This window comes from Colletotrichum lupini, chromosome 2 (genome assembly GCF_023278565.1).
Source record: "Colletotrichum lupini chromosome 2, complete sequence".
NCBI classification, from domain to species: Eukaryota; Fungi; Ascomycota; class Sordariomycetes; order Glomerellales; family Glomerellaceae; genus Colletotrichum; species Colletotrichum lupini.
In genome coordinates this window covers 7400650-7414885 of record NC_064675.1, presented here as the reverse complement: position 1 = coordinate 7414885, position 14236 = coordinate 7400650, and the positions used below count along the sequence as shown (strand labels likewise).

The following is a 14236-nucleotide window of genomic DNA, read 5'->3' as shown; positions in this document are numbered from 1 at the left end:
ACATCGCCACTGACTACACTCAATTAATTAACTATCTTCTACTACTATAATAATATAGTCATTATTCTCCCTAGGTAATTCGACCCCTGCGAGTCGACTAGGACTAACTAGACGGTTACTAAAGTCCTCCTGAGCTCTCTATATATCCTAAATATTCGCGAACTTAGTATTTAGGTTTATTAATATACTCTTCTTTTTCCGTAGCCTTAATTAGTTAACTTTAGCTTTTAGAACTCGAATATAGTACTAAGATATTACTAAATAGTAGGCCTACTCGCTAAATACCTTTTTTACTTTTTTAAATAGTAGTCGTTAAGTATTATAGTCTAGACTAAGCTCTATAAATAACTTTAACTAATCGCAGAGCTCGCTAGCTTTCCTAGGTATTAACTAGTTAATAATAAACGCCGCTAATACCTAGTTAACAGCTTTTTTAGTATTACTAATTACTTACTTAGTATTTACGGTCTTTTTAGTTAGTATAACTGGGTTAAGTAGGACTATTAGATTAGTAAGTAGTCTAGTTATATTAGGGGGATATAGTCTAGTTACTTTCTACCTACTTCGTATATTTAACGACGTTAAACTAGCTAAACGAGCTTTTTAGTAGTAGCTTAAGAAGTACCGCTTTTTAATAATAGTAGAATTATCTACTATATTCTCCTTACTAAGCTCCTTCTTATACTTAGACTTAATAGGTCTAAAGATAGCTATATTTAATAGCTAGAGGATATAGGAAGTATATAATAATAAGAACAGTAAGTAAACGTTATTTCTATAGCATTCTTATATAAATTCTATCGTTATATAACTCCTATAGCTATCTAGAACTAATAGTCGAGGCTTATTAAGTATACTAAACCCCCTAAGGGGGGGGGTCTTAGTTTATAATAAGAATACTATTTTTAACTACTTAAGGGTAGTCTTATCGGTCGTCTAGCTATTATCTATTATTATAAACTCCTAACTAGTATAAGGGTTAAGTTTAAGTAGAAACTATTACTATTACACCGACTTTTCTTTATATATAACTAGTAGTTTAATAGCTCGACTATTAATAGAGATATACTTAATAATAGATACCTAAGCACGCGAACTAGGCTCTTTTTTTCGTATTACTATAGTCTCTACTTTACCTAAAACTAGGCTATTAAATCCCTTACTCTCTAAAATACTAATCTTATCTATATTATACCTATTAGCCTATTTAATATCGCTAATCTCTAGTATATTAAGTAATCTAAACTATAACTTAATTATATTAGTAATAGCCCTATTTAGACGCCTCGAATTAATAATACGACTTCTCTAGACCTTAATTAATAAGTTCCTCCTTAAGAAAGCGTCTATTTATTTCTTCTTAAGAGGATTTATATCCCCTTAGGATCTTAGAACTTGCTTAGCGAATTCTATAAGCTATTTATAAGTTAGTATAATACTTAGATTATACTAAATACGAACCTATTAAGCTAGCTAGTCTTCTTACTATAGAGGAAGCCTCTAGAGGTTTACGAATACTATTACCCTCGTTTAGTAGCCTCTCTTACGGTTATAAAGAGTTAACCTTAGAACTCTGAACTTAATCGAGGCCCGATTAACTAAGAGACCTCTTCTAATAGCCTTAAGAGCCCGAATAACTTCATTTTTAGTATACGAGACTATTATATATCGATAAATAAGTATATAAAAAAGAATTGCATTTGGACGATTTTTATAATTGTTGTGGTAGTTTGAAAATCGTGGGTAGGGTTTTAATACGGTGGCTGGGATAGAGAAATGGGGTGGCCAAAAGGGGGGGGTGGCCAAAAGGGGGTGGGTCGACTTATCAGCCGAGGATAGCTCTTGCCGGACACTGAATCTGAAGTCTTTCGGCTTGACTTCCCTAAGCTAGGCGGGTCACGCGAATGAATCTATTGTACTTCAGGGGCTGACTATATCTCATTGAGAAAGACATACATCGACATGTACAGCAAAAGTGGGCAGTGAAAAGTATATTCCGTCACGCCAAGATCTCAAGGTGTTTCTAGCCGACAGTAAGGTAAAATTTCTAAAGGTTAATAACAAAGATCCCAGAGATCAGCGGCAAAGAAACTCAAAAGAAAGCACATGAGAGGGGGTTGAACCAGAGACCCTACTCAATAGAGGATTCAAAAAAGTTGTCATGACACCGCATGTACCCATTAGGCTACAGAGGCACCCGACTCGTCACCACACGATATGAGCCACGGACATAGCTATGTCCATATCTCCTGAGCGCTATGGATAGTACCTTAAACGAGGGCTTCAATAAGGGAGATTCAGATTCGAACATGGGTGTTTCTGCTCCTGGTCTTTGACGTTCTCCAGCCAAAAGATGTTGCTTTTAACCTTGAAGTCATCCCCTGTCTTATTGAATTCCCATCACGTTTCCCTTTATGTTCTCGCCCTCCATCCAGTGTTATACCTAGACACTTCGCGTGAACAGTTTCCCATGGCCTCATGCAATTTAGCCCCGCGTTGTCTCGTCCAAGCGGTCCGGTGCTCTAGTGCTGTTCTTTCCATTGCTATATGATACAGCTTGACCGTGCCTCCCCCGTCCTTCTCTGAACTCGCTGTTGCCCTGTTTCCGTTCTCGAACCCTATGCTCCTGCTCTTTGCTTCCCGGCGGCTACTTCGACCATGTCCCCCACCTGCCAGTCTCGGGCCATCCTCCTTCTCGTTCCAACATCGCCACCACACCACACCCTCACCATCCTTCCCCGTCTATCTCTTTCCTTCCGCATGCCTCATCATTACTTTCCCATCTCTTTCCCAACTGTTCTAGCCCTTCCCACACTTCCCCCGCCGCCTCTCGCATCAATCAGTTTCCTTCTCCTCGTCGTCGAAGACACCGCAGGTAGCCTAGTTAGTGCATAGCACTCGCTCGTCACCACACGATGTCGAGAGATCCCGGGTTCGAGCCCCGGTCAAGCTCACCTCAGAGTGGTTTGCGGATTACGTCTTCCCTTGGGTCCACTCAGGCACCTGTATTCGAGCGGCAAACACGTTCGTTCTAACGCCAGTCCCAAGTCTCTCAATACAGCTGATGGTCTGGTCCAGTTTGCATCGGGGTTCAAGGCTTGTATCGCCAAAGGCTCTCGCACGATCGACGCGGCGGCGAGAGAGCCTGTCAAGCCGCAAGAGGTAAATATTGAACTAGGATCACTTTGTAGATTTGACTCCAGTCAGGTTAGCGTGCATGAAGGCAGAACAACGTCTGATTGGTCATATCCTCCAGAGGCATGGCATTTTGCAATTGCTTGGCTCATGGGTGAGAAAGTCTGCTCTGGCATTAGGTCTTTCGGGAACGAGAGGTTCATAGACCATCGACGAATTCGAGAATGAGCCTCAGACTAAGTTTGGAAGGTTATCAAGTTTTTTATGAGTGCATGACAAGTGTTTGTATACATGAAAGTCGGACTTTTGTGTCGGTAATAGAACTATTGGATTTGTTCAGGTCATGTTACTATGTTTGATCATAATCATGAATCTTTCCACACATATAATCACTACCTACTGTGCATTGACTGATACTGTGTATTAATACCGTGTAAACGATATCGAGAACCGCCCGAGCAGCCAGCAAAGGCAGAATATAAAAACAAATACTCAATACTGCTCTCATTCCAAACAGAGGGAAAAGAAGGTTTTTTCCTCAAGAAGGGAGGGTCCCTGTACTGCTTCACAACTTGATAAACCATAAGAATTTCGAACGAATTCATAAAATACCTTATTAATCGGAGAAAGTGTGCGTACTGAAGACTACACGCGAGGAGTCAATATCATTTGTGGATTATGAAACGATAAGATCGTGTACAGGCAGGGGCTCGTGATCGTGTTCTCTTGAATGATCGGCTCATCTGTTGCGCAAAACCAAGGCCTACGAGGATCTATCGGAAAAATGTCCCGCATATCAACTTCGTCACGTTCACTCTCGCCTGGTCTCTTTAATCCTTGTGTTCGGTGACCTTTACCCAAAAGTTATCCTGCATGAATAAGTTGTGATTGACGCTATGCCAAGGCTTAGCGGGATCCAAAATCTGGAACTCAAAATTGCGAAGCAACTGAGTGTGTAAATGTCAGCATCTCAGCACCTCAGAGTGTCACAGTATTCTCAAACTCGGGGCGGAAAGACAGTGCTTACTCCAACAAACACCTTATTCAATTCCAGAAACGCAACATTCTTTCCCGCACAACCCCATCGTCCATACCCAAACGCGAGTTCAGTTGTCTTCTGCATCTTATCCTTTGTCGCCGCGTCGGCTTCGATCCATCGCTCAGGCCGGAAGAGGTCCGCATCTTTACCAAATACGTCGGCGCGACGAAGCGTGCCCCATACGTTCTGGGCGATGCGCGTGCCACCCGGAACAAAGTGTCCATCGATAGTGTCTCCTCCGGCGGGCACTTCTTTGGCGCAAAGGCCGGTGAAGGGCGCGCACATCCGGAGACCTTCATAGATAATGGCCTGGCTTTGGTGAGTAAATCCAGGCTACGATTATCAGGAGCGAGGTTTGGGGGGCCTAACCTGAAGGTAGGGTAATGTTTTTCCTTCCTCATAGGTAATGGGGGATGATATCCGGCCTTGGGTGATAGCTGTGCTAATTTCGGTTTTCAGAGTATGATATGCGCGAGGCGATGTGATAAGATGCAGGAAAGTCGTCCGAATTGCTGTTGCGGTTGTGTCTGATCCAGCAATGATCTGGAAGAGAACTTCTGTTTCACACTCGCTCTGGCTGACGCCGTGCCGGATAAAGGCACCCTGGTTGTTCTCAGCTTTGCTCCAGACAGGATAGCTGACAGATAACCTACCAGCATGTCCGGTTCCTCCTTTGCATCTGTACCGAAACGTCGTCCGACAACCTCCTTGGCCACTCTGTTTCGATCAGCATCGCAGCATCATGCTACTCATAGAGGAACCACTACGTACCCCATTAGCTTTCCCAATCCGCTCTTGTCAGTATGTTTCGGGCCGACAGCGCCTAGAACGGGCTTGGAAAACATAAAGCTGGCAAGCCATGGCACCTCGCTGCATAGCTGCAGAAGCGGTATAGCCGCCTCCGTGGTGCTGATGTAGTCATGGACATCCGAATCAGTGGCTAGGTACCCAAACTCTTTTCCATACGCAACTCTGGTAATAACATCCAACGTGAAATATTGTGTTGTCTTGCCCAGGTCCATCGGCCTGACCTCGTCGTCGGTAGTAACATACTTCCTCTTGATGAGGTCCACGAAACCAGCGACCTGGGAGTTGATGCCGTCTTCGAGCGCCAGGTTCTCTTTGCCGGCGTATCCAGCTGCGCACTTCGCTTTCAACTTGTCATGTGCGCCGGTGTCGCGCAGACTGAACAAGCTGTCTTCGTGAGGATTTAGCTTTGTGGTATCGTACCAGGATGATCGGCCGTAAGGTGATCGGGCAGCGTTCATGCGACGTAGGATATCCGGGTCGTCAGTGACGAGGTCGTTTGGGCCAATGCGGACTAGGGAACCATGTTTCCTGTTGAGGTTGGTGAAGTGCTCGGCCGGTCGACCGGATCGGGCGTTTGATATGAGCCATATGTAAGAGAAGCGTCCGATGAGCGGCCCGGGGAAATCGCGGAGACGGCCGTAAGCTATGATAGATGAGACGACATAGTAGATGATGAAAGCGAAGCTGAGATAGAGCGGTGTCGCGCCTGCATCGAGGTATGAGGTGAGATTTGATGGCGTCATATTTCCAGTCGTCAGCTCGTCCTGCAACTTTGTTGCAATACTGAGGGAGGCAAGATTGAGTTGACTTCAAATTCAATTGCAACTACAAGGCTTTTATCCAGTCGTAAGGGTCTCCCATTATATCGTCTAGTATTTCCAATGCCGACAGCGATCATCTTCTACTTTCCGGGTTTGCCCCGTCCAGACATTGACTAGACCCCTTGCCATGCCAACGCGTCGATTGTTGGAACCCCGCCTCTTGTTACATCGCTCGGGATTCTAGAGACGTCTTGAGGATGACAGCGCTGACTTCCATGTCAATAAACTAGGGTTTGCGGATTGGATGGCTTGGTGTACCGGGCCGTTGACACCAAAAGTCCCAAATGCCGATTATGAACCTACCTCAATTCGGATAGTCCATCTGGAAGAGTCGCACTGCCCAGCCTGCGGTATCATTCGATTGCAGACAATCAGTCTATCGATGCCAGGTGATGTCCAATGGCGACCTTCCTTTCGGACCCGGGCAAGATGGGAACGAGAGGTCGGCAATTGGAGAATTCAGACAATTACGCTTGTGATTGGATGTTTTGGGGGGAAACTGGAGGAGAGGCAGCTTTTGTGGGTTCCTCAACCTTGTCTTGTGTAACGTAGGGATCACGGATATGTCGGCGTAAGCGCTTGAGCTTTTATGGTTACAACGAATGTGTCATGATGGATCGCTATCGGACTCTGATAGATTTTGAAATGGGGCAATGGGCAAAGAAGGTGTCTTGGTAAGCTGTTGCTATTCACGGACAAGCGACCATTTGCCAAGGAAAACTCAGACATTGTCGACGACCCGTATAGGCCCACAGACACGAGCTGGAGGAGTAATAGAGGAAGCGTTATTGGTCGGAGCAGGGACGGGGCATGAGCATAAGGGACACTGGGATAAGGAGAAGGGTAGCAAACATTGCGATGAAGTATGCGATGGTTGAGAAACATTACGAGACAGCAACGACTTCGAGCCAACTTTGCAAAGACTTCCATGATCTGGAATCTAGCCCGAAGATGAAGGACATCTAGCTAAAATGGGATAGCTCGAGAGGCGAAAAGCTGATGCTTGGGAAGAGAACGGGGAGGGTTATCCATATTAAAAACACAGTAGCATACAAATTCCGTCGGAGACTTGACAAAAGGGCCCTCCATATCTTCCTTCATTCGAGTCTCACCGTCCGCAAGGCACGATTGCTCCGCCGAGTGTTGGTGGTTATTAGTACATTATCGTTTACAGTACAGTCGTCTTCAGCGCGGCGACGCCCAAAAGTGATTCCGTGGGTAGAGCCCAAAGTCTTATTGAGGTGCCTTGGTGCGCAACTGAACGCCGTGCCACTGCTTCATCATGTCGCCCAAGACGGCGTTGACCATGCGCTGCTGCTTCAGCATGTTGGCGCCCTTGAATTTGGCCGAGGTGATGTCGATGGCGTACATGGAACCGCATCCGCCCGAAACGTCTTGAACGATGAGTTCCGAGGGCGTGAACTCGGCAACCAGCTTATCCCATATCGTCGACTCGGCATCGTCCAGGTGGTCGGGCTTCTCGAGGGCTGTTGCGGTCTCGGTCGCGGAGGAGTAGGAGCGCTTGGAGATGGATCGGAGGTTGGATTGAGGCAGTGGTCGGATCGCCTTGGCAACTTGGACTCTAGGAGCGGATCTCAGGGCGTCGTTTCTTGTTGCGATCGACAGACTTGAGAGGGGAGCCTTTGCGATGATGGTGTTCGTGGGCTTGGGGAGCGCAATTGCGCGACGGCACGCTCTGCAAAGCATTTTGGACTGATTCGGTGATTAACTTGTTGGCTATTTGGGCCGTGGTGTAAGAGGATTTGGCAGCGGCTTCAACTGGGGTCGCTTAAGGCTATCGCGGTCGAATCGAGGTCTCCAAATAATTTGCCGTGGATTTGGTGGGAAGCTTCAATTCGGAATTTCTAAGCTCGCAGCTATTGACGTCAACCAGGGATTGGGTGAGCTGCCGGGATTTAGCCGGTGGCTGTGTGCGGTTTACAGTGTGGCTCAGCTCACACGGTACCTGTGTGAGATGAGTGGCTCAGTGACATACAAGTGAGACTCACACCTCCATCAAGCACACTCACTCACATGCTTCTCATGTGCCACTCACTCGACCTTCATACCTTTCAAGCCAACAAGCAACCTGGTTCACTTCGTGTGTAAGGTAAGAAAAGAAGTATCTCCTTGTCATTTCATTAAAGTCGCAAAACAGCTAACATGGATCACAGAGACTGGAAATTTTAAGGGGCTAATGCGACAACACCTTCAACCACCAATGGCTACATCATCACCCTCAGCTCTCCTGCTTCACATGCAGAGGTCCCCGCTAAGATAGGCCACGCTAGACGGTGGGAAAATTATTTCTGCATCTCCAATCTGCCAGCCATGGCGCGTCTCTCACCTACTTCCGCCGAGTTACCCCGGCAAATTCTCCCAGTTCGAGATCACCCCGTCCGTCTTACCCCAGGGCCCAGGGCCATCAATAGCGTCTCCCCGCATCTCCCCGCATTCTTCTCCAATGATTTACCCCAGGCCGTAAAAGTTGCTTAGTCCGACACTAGAAATTAGAGGCGACGAGGTTCTCTTACGGTTTTTGTCAAATTCCTCCAATCAGGCGTGTTAAGGTCCGGCCGGCAACACTTTTCCCAGCGATCTGGCAATGGACGCGATGAACGCGATGAACGCATCAGGGGAAGACAGCGAGCTTCGATGCTACGCTAGAAGGCGTATAAAACGTGGTACATAGAGGAAAGGAGACGCTCAGGGAAAATGAGAGGGACCGAGTAGCAGAGAAGAGCAGCAGCTTGATCCTCCTTCTTGTTTCCATGGCTCGGTTGTCCTTTTTGTTTTCCGCGGCTGCGGCTTGCTTCCTCCAGGCTGTGGCAGCTCAAGAACCTACAGCCCAGGTCCTCAATGGCACTTACCAAGGCCGTCATTTGCCTGAGTGGGACCAAGACGCCTTTCTCGGTGTCCCTTTTGCGCAGCCTCCGGTTGGCCAGTTGCGGTACAAGTGGCCACAAAGCCTCAACACTTCCTTCGAAGGCACGAGAGATGCCACAGAACAGGGCTACAGCTGTATGCAGTTCAGAGGGACCTTCAACATGTCCGAGGACTGCTTGACCCTCAATGTTGTCCGTCCAGCTGGAAAGCCTGAGAAGCCGCTCCCGGTTCTCGTATGGATCTTTGGTGGTGGCCTATACACTGGGTCAATTGTAAGAAATTGTCAATTTTGGAGCATCGTGTGTCGAGACTGACTTGAATGTGACATAGGCCGATCCTCAATATAACCTCTCGGGCATTGTCAAAGTCAGTCAGGACATGGGCCAGCCCATTATTAGCGTAGCCATGAACTACCGTCTCAATATGTACGGCTTCCTACAAACACCTCAAATCCTCGCCGAAGGATCCAGTAACGCGGGTCTGCTGGATCAAAGGTTGGCGCTCCGGTGGATCCAGGAGAACATAGCGGCCTTTGGTGGAGACCCGGACCGGGTGACGATATGGGGCGAGAGTGCCGGGGCCCAGAGCATCGCCTACCACATGTTTAGCTATGATGGCCGGGACGACGGCCTCTACCGCGCCGCAATCCTCGAGAGCGGCGGGCCGACGGGGGCCCAGGTACAGGACCTTGCCTACTACAACGCTCCCGTCGAGAATCTGACGCGCAGTGTCGGCTGTTGGACCGCCAAAGACCAGTTGGCTTGCCTTCGTGGCCTAAGCCAGACGCAACTCTTTGCAGGAAACCCCAGTCAAGTGTGGAGCCCGATGATTGATGGCGACTTCCTGACGGGCTACCCGAGTCAACTGATCCGCGAGGGCAAGTTTGTCAAGGTGCCTCTTTTGACGGGCACCAACAGCGACGAGGGAATCAACTTCAACCCCAACAGCCCCAAGCCAAATACCGAGACTGACCTGTTCAACGGCTTCACTTGGTGGCGCTCTTACGCCCTCTCCCCACCGACGATCAGAAAGCTCTTTGAGCTGTATCCCAACGACCCCTGCACCCAACCGCCGCTCTCCATCACGAACTGTTCCGTGTACCCGGAATATGGCCTGCAGTGGCGGCGGGGTGCCTCCATCGGCGGCGACTTAGTCATGATCTCGGGCCGCCGGAAGATGTGTGAGCTCTACGCCGTCTCTCAGCCCGTGTACAGCTACCGCTTCGACCAGCTGCTTTGGAACCGTAAGCAGATTGAGGGTGTGCGACACTTTGACAACGTCGCGTACAGCTTCCAGAACATTTCTGGCCTGCTCGGGCCGTCGCCGCAGTATGACAGCCACGTGCGCTTCGCCCGCGCCATTGGGGAGGCCTATGTGCGCTTCGTTTACGACACGGATCCAAACCCAAAGGTTGGCAGTAATGGGACTTTCACGAATGGCACGTCGCTGTTGCCGTATTGGCCCAAGTATGACTTGAGTGCCCCCAAGAACTTGGTGCTCAACGCATCCAAGAGCTATGTGGAGGATGATACCTGGAGGAAGGAGGGCATCGACTTCATCAACACCTACGAGGTTGCAAGGGAACTTCTTGCATGAAAAATTGACCTGCAGTTGGGAACTCGGGTTTCTGAGAGCGGGTCTGATATCTAGCATCGGGCAACAGATGGGTAATCGCCATTGTCCGGCGTACACAGTACATAGATGATACAACAATAAGCAATGTTAGTTAATCATGGTGTGCTACGGATACTTATCCCGCCCACATGTTCTTTTCGTACTAGTGGAGACTGCCTCGATCCTCCGCGCTCGCCGCAAGGCCAAGGAGGGGAAGCAAGGCGACTCTTGTCATGGAGCCTGGTCACCGCCCAGCCGCCCGTTGACCCTCCCCCCTATCTTCCCGGGACGGACTGCGACGGTCGCATTTAACGATCTGTAAGGTACGACCCATCGTGTCCGAATGGTCGGGATGCTCATCTTGAGGCAGCATTGGCGTGCCTCTGAAGACTTGGCCGAGTTGGGCATCTGCGTTGGCCAAGAATCTTGATCCCCTCTCACGCAAGTGAAGAAGACTAGACTTGATACTGTTTGGTCGACTAGCGCCTACATCTGAGTAGCTACCTCGTAGAGACTTCATGAAAGTCGGACAGTATCAACATCTGCAGTGTATCGCGATGCGATAATGATCGATTGTTTAGCTATAAAACCCGCTTCTGAGTTGAGCAGGGCAAGACTAGCATCATGCTTCGGTCAATCAGAAATCAGAGTTGTTTCGGCGAAGGACGCTGTGGATATTTCCTGTCTACTGTGAGCTCCGCTCGGAATACATAGCATACAACTCTGTTTAGTCTCAATATTGAATACGGAAGTTATTTGACCTTGTGCTGATAAGAATATCTTCAGTTCTTCCCAAGAACACAAAACACATTGTCTGCTGCATGCCGATGCATGTTGTTGAATCAACCATGAACACAGTTTGGCGCCATAGTAAGGTTAAATGCATTTGTGTTTGCCAAAGTTCTATTTACATTGAAGACCCCTACAGCGGTGCAGTCCGCCTAGAATATGTGCATCCAGGTCCTCCCTAGCAGCAAGAAGTCAGTAATCATTTATCCGCAAATTTTAGGTTCAAGCAAGCGGGGATCATTGTTTGATGAGCCTCTCCAGTTGCCATCTCGCTGTAACCTCTTCGTTGATTTGCTGCGAGACACAGAAAGGCGACTGAATCGTACAAACCCTTCGCCTTTCGAGGTTCTCCGTCAGCCGAACCGTCGAACCCTGAGAAGGAGTGCATATCAAAAGTTCTCTCATTTTCAGCTGGACCCGTTCTCTCGCCCAGAATACGAAGAACTTGAAAGTTTAACCAGGTCAGATTGAGTGGAGGAGATCCCCGCGGCCTCTTCCCGAGCTTCCCAGATCGCCTTAGCAGCCCAGCCGGGACCCAACTCCTTTTGGCTAAAGGCGAGAGAAGCGAGAGTAGCCGTGGTCCCCACGCCCTTTAGGCGTTGGTCTGGGCGTATCAATACTGGGCCATTGTTCTTACTCTTCAGACCTTCGCATCACTCCAGGCCTTCACAGCTCTATCATTGCATAGAACTCGGCGGGACTCAAGTACAGTTTCCAGTTGATACGGTTCGATACGTAATAGCAGACCGAAAGCGATGTCTTGCGCCTGTGACTCGAGAGTCCAGACTGACGCGCCTTTGTAAGTTTAATGCGAGCCATCCAGCACAGGGACCATGTAGCGTCGCACCGCCGCCCGCATCCCGCGAACCTTTGCGTCCGGTTTGGAGCCGGGGCCTGGCCACCGCGTTATCGACTTTTCGGCAGGTGAATCGGATGGAGGCCCAGAAAGACGAGAAGCCATGGATGATGGGATGACAGGTGTCAGGCCTTGTTGGTCTTTTCCCGTCAGACTCTCGAGCCTTCAACTCCCCCAGAATCCTTTCGCCCACTCAAAAACTCCGTTCAGCCACTTTTGGCTCTGCTCTGTGTGCGTGCGGGGATTTCGCATGTGGGCGCGGAAGAGTTGGCGATATTGACTAGCAAAAGGTCCTCCACCCAGTAAAGTCTCTGATTCTCCTGCCCAAAAGGAACAGACACAACATGAGTCGTTTACCTTTCAAGCTCCTTTTTCTAGTTACGGACTGGCCTCCGACCTCATGCCCTATGGCTTGTCTCCTCGATAGAGAAAAGTCGCATGCCGAGGAGTATCGGGACAAATAATCAACTTCAGAAGCCGATACTGACGTGCCTGGAACAACATCCAACGCAATCACCTCAGAACCCACCATGCAGCCGGGATGTCCGTCCCCGCGTGGATGCTGCCGTTGTAACTACCACTCGCGTGCCTGAGCACATCGCGCGCTCGGCGCTCCACATCGCACGAGTGCCAATTCAGGAACACGCCCAACAAACAACAACCCCGAGATGCACTACTACCACGGCAGTAAGAGTGCCATGACTTCTTGGCCCCTTGGCTCCGTGGTCTGCGGAAGGGATTGTTGCACGCAAGACGGAAGGCAGCGTTTCTTCGAGGGGATGTGGGAGCTGCAACTCCCGTATCGTGTTTACCGTATCATATTGATAGAGTTTTGCTATTGGGGCAGTACTATTTGGCTATTGGGGCAGTAATCCACTTTATTAGCTAATCAGAGCCTGTCTTCCGAACTCTAAATTTTTTGGCCCCGCTGCACCTGCCCACGGGCCACCCAGCGTAATTGCCCACGGTCGCAATTGCCCACGGTCGCAATTGCCTACGGTCGTAATTGCCTACGGTCGCAATTACATAAGGCAGCTGTAGGTACGTACGGTTGTAATGCCTACGGTCGCAATTTCCTATAATCGTAATTACTCACTTAATTACCTATTTAATTATCTTTTTTAATAAGCAATTGCGACCGAACGTATCCGCAGTTGCCTTATGTAATTGCGACCGTGGGTAAGTGCGACCGTAGGCAATTGCGACCGTGGGCAATTGCGACCGTGGGCAATTGCGACCGTGGGTAATTACGACCGTGGGCAATTACGCCGGGTGGCCCGTGGGCAGGTGCAGCGGGTACAGGTGTGGGGTTGTGGTCCGAGCTCTATAGCTATGAGCCCTCATTGGTCTAAAGAGTGGATTACTGCCCCAATAGCAAAACTCTATTGATATGATGTTTATCGCAGAGCGGCAAGTGCAATGTCTTGGAGTCTTAATAACGTTACGAATGAAGTCTTGCTGAACTCTGATAGGAGCAGACCCTCGTCCACCAATCTTTGTACAAGCCACTGACATTGAACAACTCGTCCTCCTTGTCTTTGTTCCCGGCCAGTATTTCGCAGCAACAACACCAATATGCAGCCGTCACCAATGCCACACGAGCCACCCAATGTCCTTTTGCCATCTGCAAACACAGGGCTCTAGATGTGCCACCAGACCAGAACAAGCCTCCCGAGTGTCTTAGCCTCCAATCCATGCGAACGCCCAACGGCCAGCCGCACCTTGATTTCAAGCACAAAAAACGTTGTGGCGTCGCTGCTGGCAATCTTCGCCCAGAGATCTCGAAGAAGTCAAATCCGATCTCCCGCTTTCTGCCAATCACTCTTCCGCGATAGCTCCAACTGCTCTTCTCAGAAGCGAGCCTCGAGATGGCCTGCTCGCCACCAAACCGGGGGGGGGGGGGTGCTAGTGAAATAAAAGTGCCCCTAACCAAGCAACCCCTGGCCATGGCTAGGTCTATGATCCATGGCCACCACGGTTGGCCAGGGACTCCCCTCCATCAGGTCTTGCAGTCCCTCCAACGACATGCGGAAGACCTTACCCAGATAGGAAGGCCATCTGAGCAAATTGACCGTTCAGAATGCTCTCCAATGACATTGTTCAATTAATTAGCCCCGGCCCAGCTCCCTACCACTACGAAGCCTAAACAAGGCAGCTCGAAAAGCAGCTTCTCATATGTTGATCGACGTTCGGTCGAGATGCTCCTTTTCCGCTACAGGCCGTAACTTGCCCACGCGGTGAATGGGCTGCAGATTGGCCTTCAAATCTTGAGGTAACAAGCTGCCT

General features: G+C 49.2%; 4 protein-coding genes across 4 annotated transcripts; 2 read left to right on the top strand and 2 right to left on the bottom strand.

Moving 5' to 3' along the window:
- Positions 1-3965: 3965 nt before the first annotated feature.
- Positions 3966-6534, bottom strand: CLUP02_04567 (cytochrome P450; the record flags this gene model as incomplete). The annotated part of the gene is made up of 9 exons (XM_049283578.1): positions 3966-4082; positions 4139-4483; positions 4544-4777; positions 4828-4891; positions 4946-5767; positions 5973-6031; positions 6109-6181; positions 6243-6343; positions 6403-6534. The coding sequence occupies 9 exons, from the start codon at positions 6532-6534 to the stop codon at positions 3966-3968; spliced, it is 1947 nt and encodes a 648-aa protein (XP_049140721.1).
- Positions 6535-7038: 504 nt separating this feature from the next.
- CLUP02_04566 (BolA-like protein) lies at positions 7039-7512 on the bottom strand (the record flags this gene model as incomplete). Its single annotated transcript, XM_049283577.1, has 1 exon — positions 7039-7512. One exon carries the CDS (start codon positions 7510-7512, stop codon positions 7039-7041), a length of 474 nt encoding a protein of 157 aa, XP_049140720.1.
- Positions 7513-8136: 624 nt separating this feature from the next.
- On the top strand, positions 8137-10287 carry CLUP02_04565 (carboxylesterase; the record flags this gene model as incomplete). The annotated part of the gene is made up of 3 exons (XM_049283576.1): positions 8137-8143; positions 8500-8963; positions 9022-10287. The coding sequence occupies 3 exons, from the start codon at positions 8137-8139 to the stop codon at positions 10285-10287; spliced, it is 1737 nt and encodes a 578-aa protein (XP_049140719.1).
- Positions 10288-10423: 136 nt separating this feature from the next.
- CLUP02_04564 (uncharacterized protein) lies at positions 10424-13785 on the top strand (the record flags this gene model as incomplete). The annotated part of the gene is made up of 16 exons (XM_049283575.1): positions 10424-10623; positions 10676-10750; positions 10839-10854; positions 10915-10995; positions 11164-11175; positions 11251-11336; positions 11402-11513; positions 11572-11862; positions 11934-12179; positions 12235-12398; positions 12473-12520; positions 12579-12818; positions 12904-12987; positions 13135-13252; positions 13326-13364; positions 13423-13785. The coding sequence occupies 16 exons, from the start codon at positions 10424-10426 to the stop codon at positions 13783-13785; spliced, it is 2175 nt and encodes a 724-aa protein (XP_049140718.1).
- Positions 13786-14236: the final 451 nt, after the last annotated feature.